Source organism: Jaculus jaculus, chromosome 5 (assembly GCF_020740685.1).
Source record: "Jaculus jaculus isolate mJacJac1 chromosome 5, mJacJac1.mat.Y.cur, whole genome shotgun sequence".
In the NCBI taxonomy this organism is placed as follows: Eukaryota; Metazoa; Chordata; class Mammalia; order Rodentia; family Dipodidae; genus Jaculus; species Jaculus jaculus.
Genome location: NC_059106.1, coordinates 60,249,613 through 60,264,889, shown reverse-complemented (window position 1 = coordinate 60,264,889; position 15,277 = coordinate 60,249,613). Strand labels below are relative to the sequence as shown.

The 15,277-nt window shown below is 54.9% G+C and overlaps 1 protein-coding gene across 4 annotated transcripts in view; it reads left to right on the top strand.

Annotated features, from left to right (window-relative positions):
- Ahdc1 (AT-hook DNA binding motif containing 1) overlaps nt 1-15,277 on the top strand; it is a 75,107-nt gene that overhangs the window by 53,592 nt on the left and 6,238 nt on the right. For 3 of the 4 annotated variants that reach the window (XM_045149434.1, XM_045149436.1, XM_045149435.1), the window contains exons 3-5: nt 1,938-2,047; nt 2,202-2,239; nt 2,628-7,553. In XM_045149434.1, the coding sequence (XP_045005369.1) occupies nt 2,702-7,510 (4,809 nt within the window). In that variant the 5' untranslated portion in view covers nt 1,938-2,047; nt 2,202-2,239; nt 2,628-2,701 and the 3' untranslated portion in view covers nt 7,511-7,553. Of the gene's footprint in view, nt 1-1,832; nt 2,048-2,201; nt 2,240-2,627; nt 7,554-15,277 lie in introns of all 4 variants that reach the window. The other variant, XM_045149437.1, reaches the window with a different exon arrangement.

Below are 15,277 nucleotides of genomic sequence, written 5' to 3'. Positions count from 1 at the left end.
AAGGTGGCACTAGAGCAGGGCAACCCACTGGAGGAATGGCTAAGAAGATAGATTCCCAGATGCCCCTCAGACGTGTGAGTCATACTTCCCCTGGACCAGCGCCTTGGTATCTGGAGTGTTAGACAGTTCCCCTGAGTCTAGGGTTTGGAAGCCAATGGCTTAGATAATTTCAAGGTTCCTCCCAGCCCTAAATTAGACCACAGCTTTAGAAGGGACCTTTCTAGAAGTGGCTAAAGGAAAGTTGCTTGGAGCTGGGAATAGGAGGTTTTGGCCTTAGGGCAGAAGGAGGAAGCCTGTCTTGAAGAAGCTGTGTGACGTCAGGCAAGTCTGACCAGGGCTCTGATCCTGTTTCTCTGTTGCCCATGCGTAGTAAACCATGCATGGCTCGTGGGGCTGCTGTGAAGACTCGGTGGGTCACCTACTGTATGTGCGGATTACAGACTGCTGCCCTCCACCTCTGTGGGCTGTGTGCTGTTTCAGTGTTGGAATACACGTGCGGCAGTGAGCAGTGGGTGCAGAGCGGTGTCCTTCGCCATCCCCGTGTCAGCCTTGCAGTCTTCCTCTGGACACACTGGGCAGCACAGCAGCCTGGGGTGGACCCTAAGGATCTAGCACTAGGTCAGGGCCAAAGTCTCTAAGGTACTCCCAGCACTTGCATCCCCTCCAGCTCCCGGGCAGCCCACCCCCCTTTGGTTCCTTTGGGAGTCAAGCTTGTCTCAATCTAAATCCCAGCTCTGCCCCAATCAGGTCAGGGAGTCACTCAGTAAATACTTATGTAGTATCTATAGCCCAGGCTCTGGGGTCAGAGGACACAGCAGTAAACAAGACAGATGTGATTCCTGCCCCTGAAGAGCCCACATTCTCAGGGGAGATACACTAAACAGCCAGTCACACAAGCAGTTGAATATAGTTGTGATAAATACTACGAAGGTGAAATAGATAGGACTGAGAGGGTAGAGCAGGGACCATATCAAAGCTGGAGGTAGGTAGAGGCCTCAAGAGAATGTCCCTTTCCACATGATTAGCTCTGTTTCTCCCCAGCACACATCTTGGGTCTAGAGAAGGATAAGAATGAAAGTCAGGGTATTGGCACAGGCCTATAATCCGGGCACTGACAGAAAGAGTTTGAGTTCCAGGCCAGCCTGGATTACAGTGGCAGACCTTGTCTTCAGACATCAACAAAACCCCAAACCAAACAAAAATAAAAATGCTTTTTTTCTTTTTGGCCAGCATGGTGGCGCACCCCATAATCCCAGCACTTGGGAGGCAGAGGTAGGAGGATCGCCATGAGTTCAATCAAGGCTACCCTGAAACTACAGGTCAGCCTGGGCCAGAGTGAGACCCTACCTCAAAAAAAAAAAAAAAAAAAAAACCTTTTCTAAACATCCTCATGGGTCAAGTGTGTGTTGGGAGACACACACATTAGTTGTCCTCACGGAGCTTAGGCTCTCCAGTGGACGGTTTCTGTACAAACAGGCACAACGTTTGTATTGATCTCAGCGTGGCACGGAGGTGATGTGAGATAATCTGTTAAAGCAGTTGGCCCAGTGTTGGCAGCAGAGAAGGTGCCCCCAAAGTGTATAGGCTTTTATTGTCAACTTCCTGGTGTTAGCTGGGCCTCTGACCTCAGGGGCTCTTCACTTTCTCTTGGCAGCTCTAATTCCAGCTAACTGTTCATTCCCTAATAATAACCTGATCCATGTCTGTCTACCCAGTCCTTATGCAAAGTAGGCATTCCACAAATAATGAGCATATGAATGAATATTACCTCATCTCTGAGCCTCCATTTCTTCATCTGCAAAACGGGGTTATTAACAGCCCCTACCTCACAGGATCCACGTGAAGAATTAAATGAAGCGATGCGTGGACAGCTCCCAGCCCAGTGCCTGGCGCACAGTAGGTGTTCACTAAACCTGAGCTGCGATGGTCCTTTCCAGGCGCTGTCCTCCCACTGAGGCCTGGGCTCAGGCCGAAGTTGCCCTGCAGCACCCCCAGCTGATAGCAAGCAACCGGCAGTGTCCCCGGGCACGGGGGCCCTCTTTCCCAGGTCAGCCACAGAGGGTGTTGGGTGGGTCGTGGCACTGAGGGGACTGGAGGTGACATCTGAAGGGTGTTGGGCCACTTGCAGGTGGGCAGAGGTTTAGTGTAGCTACCAAATAATGTGGAAAACTTAGATCTGTTCCATGTCTTATTGCCTGCAGAGATCTCCAGTGTGACAGCCCAGGCGGCAGAGCCGAGGGTGAGTGGATGGGGCTCTCCTGGCACCCCAGGGATGGGGGAGAGAAGGATGGAGGCAGTGCCTGTCACTAGACTTGCTGACCTCTCCTGACATTTGACCTGCAGTGGCCCCTTTGCTCTGCTAATAGGCCTTCTCAAAGACAGGGTCCTGTTCTTCCCTGAGCCCTTAGCCAGAGAGAATAGAAGGGCTTCACTCGTCCACAAATGCCCACTGAGGCCCTCAAGGGGTTCGCTGTGCACACGTGCCCAAGGACCCACAAACAACTTGGAATTGGGGCCATTTGGGTACTGTGGCCTCGGGGAGAGGCCCAGAGGGTCATTAGCACATGGGAAGCTGATGAGCACCTGGATGCTCAGTGAGGAATCTTGGGCCTCTCCTTCCCTGCCAGGTCCTGGTCCCGGCTTCTCGCACCCTCATGTCAGCCCCGGCCCCGCCTGGTGGCCCGCTGAGGACAAGGTCAGGATGCGTGTGAAGCCTCAGGGCCTGGTGGTGACGTCCAGTGCCGTTTGCAGCTCTCCTGACTACCTCCGGGAGCCCAAGTACTACCCCGGTGGACCCCCCACCCCCCGGCCTTTGCTTCCTACCCGTCCCCCTGCCAGCCCACCTGACAAGGCCTTCTCCACCCACACCTTCTCTGAGAACCCACGCCCACCCCCACGCCGAGACCCTAGCACCCGGCGTCCACCAGTCCTTGCCAAGGGGGACGACCTGCTGCCTCCACGAGTGGCCCGGCCTGTCTCTCAGGCCCGCTGTCCCACACCTGCCAGAGACAGTAGCAGTCCCCTCCACCCCTGGGACAACGGACGTGTGAACCTGCGTCCAGTGGTGCAGCTGATCGACATCATGAAGGACCTGACACGGCTCTCCCAGGACCTGCAGCACAGTGGCGTGCATCTGGATTGCGGTGGGCTGCGTCTGAGCCGCCCACCTGCCCCGCCGCCCGGGGACCTGCAGTACAGCTTCTTCTCTTCACCCAGCCTGGCCAATAGCATCCGTAGTCCTGAGGAACGTGCCACGCCTCATGCCAAGTCAGAGCGGCCCAGCCACCCTCTCTATGAGCCTGAGCCTGAGCCCAGGGACAGTCCTCAGCCTGGCCAAGGCCACAGTCCTGGGGGCACAGCTGTGGCCACTGGTCTGCCTCCAGAGCCTGAGCCAGATGGGCCTGATTACTCCGAACTTGCTGATGCTGATATCCTCAGTGAGCTGGCCTCCCTTACCTGCCCCGAGGCCCAGCTGCTAGAGGCTCAGGCCCTTGAGCCACCATCACCAGAGCCGGAGCCTCAGCTCCTGGATCCTCAGCCCCGTTTCTTGGACCCGCAGGCGCTGGAGCCACTAGGGGAAGCTTTGGAGCTGCCACCTCTACAGCCTCTCGCTGACCCTCTGGGGCTGCCAAGTCTGACTCTACAGGCCCTAGACACCCTGCCTGATTCTCTGGAGTCCCAGCTACTTGATCCCCAGGCACTTGACCCCCTGCCTAAGTTGCTGGATGTTCCAGGTCGCCGGCTAGAGCCCCAGCAGCCCCTTGGGCACTGCCCACTGGCTGAGCCCTTGCACCTGGACCTGTGCTCACCCCATGGCCCCCCTGGAGCTGAGGGCCACCCTAAGTACGCCTTACGGCGCACCGATAGGCCAAAGATCCTCTGTCGCCGGCGGAAGGCCGGACGGGGGCGGAAGGCAGACATGGGACCCGAGGGCCGCCTGTTGCCCCTGCCTATGCCTACAGGGCTGGTGGCTGCCTTGGCTGAGCCACCACCACCACCGCCCCCACCTCCTCCTGCCCTGCCAGGCCCAGTCCCGGAGCTGGAGCCAGAATCTTCCCAGACCCCTGCGGTTCCTACCCGCAAAGGCAAGTGCCGGGGTATACGGCGCATGGTGGTGAAGATGGCCAAGATCCCTGTATCGCTGGGACGGCGGAACAAGACCACATACAAGGTGTCATCCTTGAGCAGCAGTCTGAGTGTGGAAGGCAAGGAGCTAGGTCTGCGCGTGTCTGCAGAGCCCACGCCACTGCTGAAAATGAAGAACAACGGGCGGAATGTGGTCGTGGTCTTCCCGCCAGGTGAGATGCCCATTATTCTCAAGCGTAAGCGTGGCCGGCCTCCTAAGAACCTGCTGCTGGGTCCCGGCAAGCCCAAGGAGCCATCAGTGGTGGCTGCTGAGGCAGCCACGGTGGCGGCAGCGACCATGGTCATGCCAGAGGTAAAGAAAAGACGACGACGGAAGCAAAAGCTAGCCTCTCCCCAGCCGTCGTATGCAGCAGATGCCAACGACAGTAAGGCCGAGTACTCGGATGTCCTTGCCAAGCTGGCCTTCTTGAACCGCCAGAGCCAGTGTGCCGGGCGCTGCTCGCCACCCCGCTGCTGGACACCCAGTGAGCCCGAGTCAGTTCACCAAGCCCCTGACACCCAGAGCATCTCCCAATTCCTGCATCGTGTGCAGGGGTTCCGGAGGCGCGGGGGCAAAACTGGTGGCTTCGGTGGCCGGGGTGGGGGCCATGCAGCCAAGGCAGCCAGATGTTCTTTCAGTGACTTCTTTGAGGGCATTGGCAAGAAAAAGAAAGTGGTAGCAGTGACAGCTGCTGGGGTTGGTGGACCTGGCCTCACTGAATTGGGGCACCCACGAAAAAGGGGCCGGGGGGAGGTGGACGCTGTGACGGGGAAACCCAAGCGCAAGAGGCGGTCCCGGAAGAATGGGACTCTGTTCCCAGAGCAGGTGCCCAGTGGCCCAGGATTCGGGGAGGCAGGTGCTGAGTGGGGTGGGGACAAGGGTGGTGGCTGGACCCCTCACCACGGGCACCCAGGTGGGCAAGCTGGCCGAAACTGTGGTTTCCAGGGAACTGAGGCACGGGCCTTTGCCTCCACTGGGCTGGAGAGTGGGGCCTCGGGCCGCGGCAGCTACTACGCGGGTGCACCCTCGGGCCAGGCGGAGCTTAGCCAGGAGCGCCAAAACCTCTTCACCGGCTATTTTCGCTCGCTACTCGACTCAGATGACTCCTCTGACCTCTTGGACTTTGCCCTCTCAGCCTCCCGTCCAGAGTCCCGGAAGGCATCCGGCACCTATGCAGGGCCTCCCTCCAGTGCCCTGTCTGCTCAGCGGGGCCTGGCAACCTTCCCAAGCCGGGGAGCCAAGGCCAGCCCAGTGGCAGTAGGCAACAGCGGGGCTGGAGCTGACCCTTCTTTCCAGCCCGTCCTGCCCACTCGCCAGACCTTCCCACCAGGACGAGCGACGAGCTATGGGATAACCCCAGCTACGTCAGACTGCCGGGCAGCCGAGACCTTCCCAAAGCTGGCTCCCCCGCCTTCCGCCGTAGCCCGCTCTCCTACAACCCACCCGCCTGCTAACACTTACCCCCCTCAGTATGGTGGCTATGGGGCTGGACAAAGCGTGTTTGCCCCAGCTAAGCCCTTCTCGGGCCAGGACTGTGCTAACAGCAAGGACTGTAGCTTCGCCTACGGCAGTGGTAACAGCCTTCCCGCCTCGCCCAGCAGCGCCCACAGTGCTGGCTATGCCCCACCGCCTACTGGGGGTCCCTGCTTGCCACCGGGCAAGGCCTCCTTCTTCAATAGCTCTGAAGGGCCCCCCTTCTCTGGGTCAGCCCCCACACCCCTGCGCTGTGACAGTCGGGCCAGCACCGTCTCACCCGGTGGCTACATGGTACCTAAGGGCACCACGGCTTCTGCCACCTCCGCAGCCTCTGCCGCCTCCTCCTCCTCCTCCTTTCAGCCCTCACCCGAAAACTGTCGGCAGTTTGTGGGGGCTTCTCAGTGGCCTTTCCGGCAGGGCTATGGAGGCCTGGACTGGGCCTCGGAGGCCTTTAGTCAACTCTACAATCCCAGTTTTGACTGCCACGTCAGTGAGCCCAATGTGATCCTGGACATCTCCAACTACACACCGCAGAAGGTAAAGCAGCAGACGGCCGTGTCTGAGACGTTCTCCGAGTCATCCTCTGACAGCACCCAGTTCAATCAGCCAGTCGGCGGCGGTGGCGGTGGTGGTGGTGGTTTTCGGCGTGCCAATAGCGAGGCCTCAAGTAGTGAGGGCCAGTCGAGCCTGTCCAGCCTGGAGAAGCTGATGATGGACTGGAATGAGGCGTCATCTGCCCCCGGCTACAACTGGAATCAGAGTGTCCTCTTCCAGAGCAGCTCTAAGCCCGGCCGGGGGCGGCGGAAGAAGGTGGACCTGTTTGAGGCCTCGCATCTGGGCTTCTCGACATCTGCCTCAGCTGCTGCTTCTGGCTATCCATCGAAACGGAGCACCGGACCCCGGCAGCCCCGGGGCGGTCGGGGTGGTGGGGCCTGTTCGGCCAAGAAGGAGCGAGGTGGTGCAGCAGCCAAAGCCAAGTTCATCCCCAAGCCGCAACCAGTCAATCCGCTATTCCAGGATAGCCCAGACCTTGGCCTTGACTACTACAGTGGAGACAGCAGCATGTCACCACTGCCCTCTCAGTCGAGAGCTTTTGGCGTGGGAGAACGAGACCCCTGTGATTTCATGGGACCCTACTCCATGAACCCATCCACGCCTTCTGATGGCACTTTTGGCCAAGGGTTCCACTGCGACTCACCCAGCCTGGGTGCTCCCGATCTTGATGGCAAGCATTTTCCGCCGCTGGCCCACCCACCCACGGTGTTTGACGCTGGCCTGCAGAAGGCCTACTCACCCACCTGCTCCCCCACGCTCGGCTTCAAGGAAGAGCTGCGGCCGCCGCCCACAAAGCTGACTGCCTGTGAGCCCCTCAAGCATGGGCTCCAGGGGGCCAGCCTGGGCCACGCAGCTGCAGCCCAGGCCCACCTGAGCTGCCGGGACCTGCCACTGGGCCAGCCCCACTACGATTCCCCCAGTTGCAAAGGCACAGCCTATTGGTACCCACCGGGCTCAGCTGCCCGTAGCCCACCCTATGAAGGCAAGGTGGGTTCAGGGCTGCTGGCTGACTTCCTGGGCAGGACGGAGGCTGTGTGCCTCAGTGCCCCTCACCTGGCTAGCCCACCAGCCACGCCTAAGGCCGACAAGGAGCCTTTGGAGATGGCCCGGCCACCCGGTCCACCTCGTGGCCCTGCTGCAGCCGCTGCTGGCTATGGCTGCCCACTCCTTAGTGACTTGACCCTGTCCCCTGTGCCAAGGGACTCGCTGCTGCCCCTGCAGGACACCGCCTACAGGTATCCAGGCTTTATGCCGCAGGCACATCCTGGCCTGGGTGGGGGCCCCAAGAGCGGCTTCCTGGGGCCCATGGCGGAACCTCACCCTGAGGACACGTTCACCGTCACCTCCCTGTAGTGCCAACTGAAGTGCCGACTGGACCGCGAGGTTTTGTTCCTGGGTAAGTCTGGGGATGTGGGCGCAGTGGGCAGAGGCGTGGTGGGACTGGAGCCAGACTGTTAACACCTGGTTAAGGGGTGAACAGTATAGAGACATGCAGGAGGCATCTGTAGGGCTTAAGGACAAAGCTGGGGGCCCAGTAGCAAGGAGAAGGCACTGAGAAATAGAAGCTGAAGGCAGTCTTGGGGAGGAGACAGGGTGCTTGGGTGGGGAACCCAGCAGGGCATTCAGGGGTCCTGATCATCGGTGCAGTAGAACTGTATACTGAGTAAGGCTGAGCATTTAGTTTCCTGCTTGCCTAGGCCTGGGGCAAGAAACACCATGAGACTTTGTGAGGGAGGGCATTTGCCTCACCCTGACTCAGTCAGGTGAAGGAAGAGAAGAACCTTGATGATGGCAGTTTGTCCTGGGCACATGCTTTACCAAGGCTTTACAGAATGGCCCATAGGATCCTCTCCTGGCCTCAAAGAGTACCCTCAGTGGCAGTTTTTCCACATCTTTGGTCTGATGTCAGCTCAATGTGGTCAGGAACATTTGGGTCCAGGATTCCGATGTGAAGAAGGGTGCTGTCATCTTTCCGTCCCTGGAAACTTGAAGCCAGTGGTCTGCTTGTCTGGGTGGGATGTTTTGACCGTAGAAAAGCCAGTCCTTTTCTTCAAGCCAAATGCTTCTTCATAGTTGAGTTAAATACTATGAGATGTTTAGATAGTATTTCTGCCAGGCACAGGGACCTCATAATTGAAATCAATTTTAGTCTTTTTAGAATTGGGTGTTTCAGAAAAGGAAAATAAGGGACTAGAAAGATGGTTCACCTGTTAAGGTGCTTGCCTGCAAAGCTTAACAGCCCAGGTTTAATTCCTCACTAACCACACAAAGTGGCACATGCATCTTAAGTTTGTTTGCAGCAGCTGGAGGCCCTGGTGCACCCATTCTCTCTCTGCTTCCAAATAAAAATACTTTTGAAAGAAAGAAGGAAGGAAGGAAAGAAAGAAAGTGTGAGCCAGGCGTGGCGGCGCACACCTTTAATCCTAGCATTCAGGAGGTGGAGGTAGGAGGAAGAGTTTGAGGCCACCCTGAGACTACATGGTGAATTTTAGGTCAGCCTGGGCTAGAGTGAGACCCTGCCTTGAAGAACCAAAACAAAGAAAGAAAGAAAAGAAAAGCCAAAGGAGCTGGAGAGATGACTAAGCGGTTAAGGCATTTGCCTGCAAAGCTAAGGACCCAGGTTTGATTCCCCAGTACCCATCTAAGCCAGATGCAAAAAGTGGTGCATGAACATGGTCATGGTGGCGCACACCTTTAATCCCAGCAGAGGCAGAGGTAGGAGGATCACCATGAATTCGAGGCTACCCTGAGACTACATAGTGAATTCTAGGACAGCCTGAGCTAGAGTGAGACTCTAGCCCACCCCCCCCCAAAAAAAGTGGTGCATGCATCTGGAGTTTGTTTGCGGTAGCTGGAAGCTCTGGTGCACCCATATTCATTCTCTCTCTCCAATAAATAAATAAATTAAATGTTTTGTTTTCTTTAAAAAAAAAAAAACAGGCATGGTGGTACACACCTTTATTTATTTGTTTGTTTGTTTTCTTTAAGAGTGACAGACAGAGAGAGAAAGAGGGAGGGAGAGAGAGAGAGAATGGGTGTGCCAGAGCCTCCATCCACTGCAAATGACCTCCAGACACATGCGCCCCCTTGTGCATCTGGCTTACGTGGGTCCTGGGGAATCGAGCCTCAAGCCAGGGTCCTTAGGCTTCACAGGCAAGCACTTTACTGCGCAAGCCATCTCTCCAGCCTGTGGCACATACCTTTAATTCCAGCACTGAGGGGTGGTAGGATGGTTGTGAGTTCAAGGACAGCCTGGGACTAGAGAATTGAGTTCTAGGTCAGCCTGGGCCAGAGATCCTACCTCCATAAAAGAAAAAAGAAGACGGAAAATGCCCCAGAATGACTAAAAAGAACAGTAGGGTTAAAAGAATCATTTTCCCTGAAGAACAGCATATTCTAGAGTGTAGCCACAGCTGGACCCAATTCTGGACAAGAGATCTGTCACAGAATTGGCCCAGGTGTGGTAATTGACAGTAGGGTGGGCTGTAGACATGACAGAGACCCTCACCCTTCACCCTGCCGATCCAAAGCCTCCTGGGGGTTTCTGTTCCTGGAGATGGACTAGCAAGGTTCCAGCCAATCTCGGTCTCCCTGCTCGGGGGAGGCCATTCAAGGCCAGGGTGACTCAGGGTCCTGAAGTAAAGTCAGTGGAAACTTATGACCCCCACTTTGCCAGATCCCATCTGCCCTCATGCCTGAAGATGGCAAAGAGCCACACATGGGAGCCAGGAGGCCCTGAGGAAGACCAGTCCTGATTGGCTGTCAGCTTGCTACATGCCCTTAGGCAAGCTTTTGCCCTTTTCTGGCCTCTGTTTCCCCATCTGCTTGAGGAAATTGACTTCAATAATCTTTGAGGCTCTTGCAGCTCTACATGGCAGAGACAATGGACCAAACTTCTCTTTCTTTCCTTTTTTTTTTTTCTTTTTTTTTTTTGGCAGCGTTTTTTCCTCCCTAACGAAGCCAGGCCAAGATTAAAATGGCCTTCCTTCCATTCCTCATGCGTCTTGCTGCATGCAGCAGAGCCGCAGATCTGAAGCAGGCCAGGGAGAAGCTGCTTAGGGTTTAAAATGTCAAACTCTTGATCCTTCTCACTGGAGGGAAGATGTCTCATGGATAATCCAGAAATATGAAATAATCCCAAAACCGTTCCTCCCAGGCTCTCAGGGAGGGGAAAATGAACGGGTGTGGGGGCTGGGTGTTTGGGCAGGTCACAGCTCAGCGCAGTGCATAATGGAACCACCCAGTGAGGCCTAAACGCAGGAGGAGCTGGGACGCCATCCAGCCTCACATTCTGGCCTGCTCCCCACCCGTGGCTGGGAGTTAGCAGTACTGTCCTCACACCGACGCAGGCAGTTCCCGAGACATCTGTGCAGCATTCCCTGTGTGCCAGGCACCGGGGGCACCGCAGTGAATACCGTAGATGAGGCACTTGGTCCTCAGGGGGCCTCCAGTTTAGAGAGAAAAGACTGTAAACAGAATGACACCGAGCATTTGGTAGTGCATGGCTGCAGGAAGAATGGTGCAAGAGAAGCTAGAAAGCTGGGAGAGCCTGCAACAGGCTGGCCAACCTTGTAACAGCTGCTAGAAGGGTGTAAGGGCGAGGTGGTAGGTAGGGAAGAGAGTTCTGGACAAAGGGAAAGGTGGTGTGTACACACTTGAGACAGGGAGGGCCAGATCCCTGCAGGGCACTGAAAAGAATTTGAATTATTCGGAGATGCAAGGGGAGCAGGCCAGCATTAGAGGAGATGGTCGGCTACAGCGGTGTAGACAAGATGGAGGCTTGGATCAAGGTGGTCTCAGGTAGTGGCCCTTCTTTAGTTAAGATGGCGTCTAAGCTCCCTGCCTAGGGCAGCCCTGTAGTGCCAAGGACTAGTTAAAATTATGGAGTGAGAAAGGGTGGGGGACACAGGGAGGAGAGTGGCAAGAAGGGAGAATTAATAGAGGGAGTCACATTGTCAACAGAAGGCTTAAGCAGAGAAGACAATGACACGCTCACTCACCAACAGGCAATGTGAGCAGCTTTGATGCCGGGCACTGGGGAAACAGTAATTCAGCTCAGCCGCACATCTTGAGTCCCTCCGTGCTCGTTCAGTGCCTGGCACTGGTGAGATGAAGCGGACATGGCTCCTGTCTTTGCGTTTAGCATCCACCCCAGGAAGGAAGCTAAGACAAGTGCACAACCTAGAAACCCCTGGGAGGAAGTGACAGGTGCCCAGAGGCAGAGATCCTGCACTAGATACTAGGTGTATGGTCAGAGGTAACCCTCTGGTGAGCAAAGGGACACACGTCTGTGCTGGGCCCCTCGTATGACGCTGCCCTGGGGACCCCTCACAACAGCCTGGGAATGAGTGTACTCCCCACTCCCAGTGGAAAGGTAAGGGACCAGGGACACCTGGGCCCTTGCCCATGAGATCTCTAGTTAGTAAGCAGAGCCAAATTTGGAACACAGCACTGCTCCACTGCCCCCGGAACCTGCCAAGCTCCTGCCCTTCTCCACCCATGTCCCTGGTTTTCCCCATTGCAAAACAATGGGTCAGATTTGTTTAAAAGCTTATTTGTGTGTCACCAGGGTCTCTTGTCACTGCCATTGAATGCCAGACACATACTTCACTTTTTGCATCTGGCTTAATGTGGGTGCTGGGAATTAAGCAGGAGCTAACAAACTTTGTAAGCAAGCCTTTAACCCTTAAGTCATCTCCCCAGCCTCTGGGTAAAATTTTTAGAGGTCTGGCTTTATTTATTTTATTTTATTATTTTTGTTGTTTTGTTTTATTGGTTTCTCGAGGTGACCTGGAATTCACTATGTAGTCTCAGGGTGGCCTCGAACTCACAGTGATTCCTCCTACCTCTGCCTCCCCAGTGCTGGGATTAAAGGTATACGCCACCACGCCCGGCTCCTGAGACAGTGTCTCACTAGAGGCTATCCCTGACTGGCCTGGAACTCACCGTGTAGACCGTACCGATCTCAAACTTGCTGCTGTCCTCCTGCCTCAGGCACCTGAATTCTGAGGCTATAGGCATATGTCACCACACCCACAGGTCTGGCATATTGCGTGGATTCTGTGGTTCTGTGGAAGCTTCACTCTGAAGAAGAGGCAAGAGTTGGAGACAGGGAGGGGCATTCCAGGCAGTGGGAACTGGGAGCAAAGGCAGGTCACTTCCCAGTGGGTCAGGAGATAAAAGGTCAGAGGAGGAAGTGGGGAATGTGAGGCCTAACTGTTGAGAGCTGTAGCTGACAGGACAGAGATGAGAAAGGTCAAGAGAGATGATCACTGGGCCTGTGTAGGCATCTTCTCTGGTCCCCTAAATGAGAAAGCAGAGCCAGACAGACTGGCTCCATATTGGAACCTCAGACCGGAGATCAGCCACACTGGACCCTGGGAACGGGTGGGAGGGAAGAAAGGCCTCCAAGGTGTTCAGGAATCTCTCTTCCTTTTCCCCTCCCTACTCACTCCTGGGCCTGGAATCGAGGCCAAGAGAAATGTCACAGGTCTTCCAAGGTTACGCCAGCTGGGGCCTGACCGGAACAGGAGGTAGTTTCCAAGGCCACCATCCAGACAGGGTCAGCAGGCCTGCGCAGGCCTGGGCCAGGCCCAGCCACTCTGGGCTTTGTCTCTTCAAGCCTGCATCCTTGAGAGGTCACTTGATCTCGCCTCTGGCTCTGAGCAAGAGGCCTTATGTCAGGGCTCAGTCAGTCTGACTTGGCCTCTTCTGGGCTCCAGGTCTTCTCCCTTCTCTGAGGTCATCCTTTTTCTTGCCTGTACCATAGTCGTGTTTAGGCCAAGCCTTCTTGTTCTGAGCCCCTGTTTCCTGGAAATAGCATCGCTCCATGAGCACACCCTTTCACACTCGTCCCTTTCACACACCCAAGCAGAGCAGAGCCCTGAAACTGGCAGGCAATCTCTAGGAGTCCACCTGTGGTCACAGATAGATAGGCCTCTGTGCACAAATTGGTTCCATCTCTTACCAGCTAGGTGACCTGGTGAGTCATGTCACCTCTCTGTGTCTCTTGAGAGAATTAAAGGAGATGAGACATGAAACCCTTAGCCCTGTCCTGGCACACAGGAAGCGCGCAGTCAGTGGCTGGTAGACAGGCAGATGAATGCCTCCCACAGCCTGAATCCTGAGGCCCCCGACTCAGCCTGTGTGAGTCACGTACCTTCAAGCCTTGTTTTTTTGTTTTGTTTTGTTTGTTGAGGTAGGGCTTTACTCTAACCCTGTGTGACCTGGGATTCACTGTAGTCCCAGGGTAGCCTTGAACTCTTAGCGATCGTCCTACCTTTGCCTCCCAAGTGCTGGGATTAAAGGCATATATCACTATGCCCAACTTTAATCCTTGTTTTTTGTTGTTGTTTGTTTATAATTTTTTATTATTTATTTATTTGAGAGAAAGAATGGGCTCATCAGGGCCTCCAGCCACTGCAAATGAACTCCAGACTTATGCGCCCCCTCATACATCTGCTTACGTGTGTCCTGGGGAATCAAACCAAGGTTCTTTTTTTTTTTTTTAGTTTTTGTTTATTTTTATTTATTTGAAAGCGACAGAGAGAGAGAGAAAGAGGCAGATAGATAGATAGAGAATGGGCATGCCAGGGCCTCCAGCCACTGTAAATGAATTCCAAACGCATGCACCCCCTATGCATCTGGCTAACGTGGGTCCTGGGGAATCAAGTCTCGAACCAGGGTCCTTAGGCTTCACAGGCAAATGCTTAACCGCTAAGCCATCTCTCCAGCCCATCAAACCGAGGTTCTTCGGCTTTGCAGGCAAACACCTTAACTGCTGAGCCATCTCTCCAGCCCTCAACCTTGGTTTTCTTAACCTGTGCTCCAGCCAGATCCAGTCCTCTTGCATCCACTGCCTGCTTCCATCCTGCAAAGGTTTCACTCTAGAGTGGGCTTCAGGCCTCTAGTGGGAGGCTTTGAAATGCCGTTCTGTGAGGGCTACAGGTATAGCTCAGTGGTAGAATGCTTGTCTGACGTGTACAAAGCTCTAGGTTCCATCCCCAGTGCCATGCGGGAGGGGGTGAAAGAAAAATATTACTGTGTTCTTTGCATTAACTGGACCAAGCAAGTGCTCTTGGGGAGAGGTGGAGACAAGGTAAGCCCTATTCCAAGGAACCCAACAAAACCTGTGAGCAACAAGATCTAGATTCAGAAGGACCTAGGTCAGCCGGGCATGGTGGCACACGCCTTTAATCCCAGCACTCGGGAGGCAGAGTTAGAATCACCATGAGTTTGAGGCCACCCTGAGACTACATAGTGAATTCTAGGTCAGCCTGGGCTAGAGTGAGACCCTACCTGAAAAAAAAAAAATTTTAGGTTGGGGAGAAAGCCTATTCATACAATTCACACAGTTACATGTACATACAGTTTTACATTCATGCAGTTACATGTACCAGACTTCTCCAGCACACATCATCTAAGATAGCTTATAACCTGATGGTATGTCGTGACTTTTCCTGGACAGAACTTCCTGCAGTCTTTGCTGTCAGTGTCTTGCATCTCTGATGGAACACTCAAAAATGGACAAATTCAATTCTGTGCTCAGCACACATGAACTAGCAGGCCCCTTTAGGCTGGCATCCCATGACCCAAGGGCACCACTGACCCATTGGCAGTACCCTGTTTTCATGGAGCTTTGTCGCAGACCTGTGTGCATGGGCACCCTCTCCAGGGGAGGAACTGCTGCTCTCCAGGGAGGGTCCTGCAGGCCTGCCTTCCCCAGCCATGTAATGAGGGCAGGCAGCAAGGGCTACCTGGAGGCCAGAAACGGAGCCTAACAAATTACACACTTCAGCAGCTAGAACCCGGCTCAGACGTCTGGGTCTCTGGGCTGCCCGCCGCACTCCTACCCAAGTCCGTTCTGCCCTTGGCTGCCTCCAAAGTGCTTGTTGTTCAGCATTTTAGATGCAGGGTGTCTGGAGCCCCTAAAATATTGATGGGATGTATTGATTAAAGCACATCTGCTTCTGTGACTCCACGCTTCACACCTTTGATTGCATGCTCCCTTCCATCCTCCTTAACTGCAAAATACAGGCCCCAACTTCTGGCCCCGGCATCCACTTGTTTTTTTTTTTTTCAGCCGTGCCACCCTCAAGTACATTCTTCCTTACCAGCCCA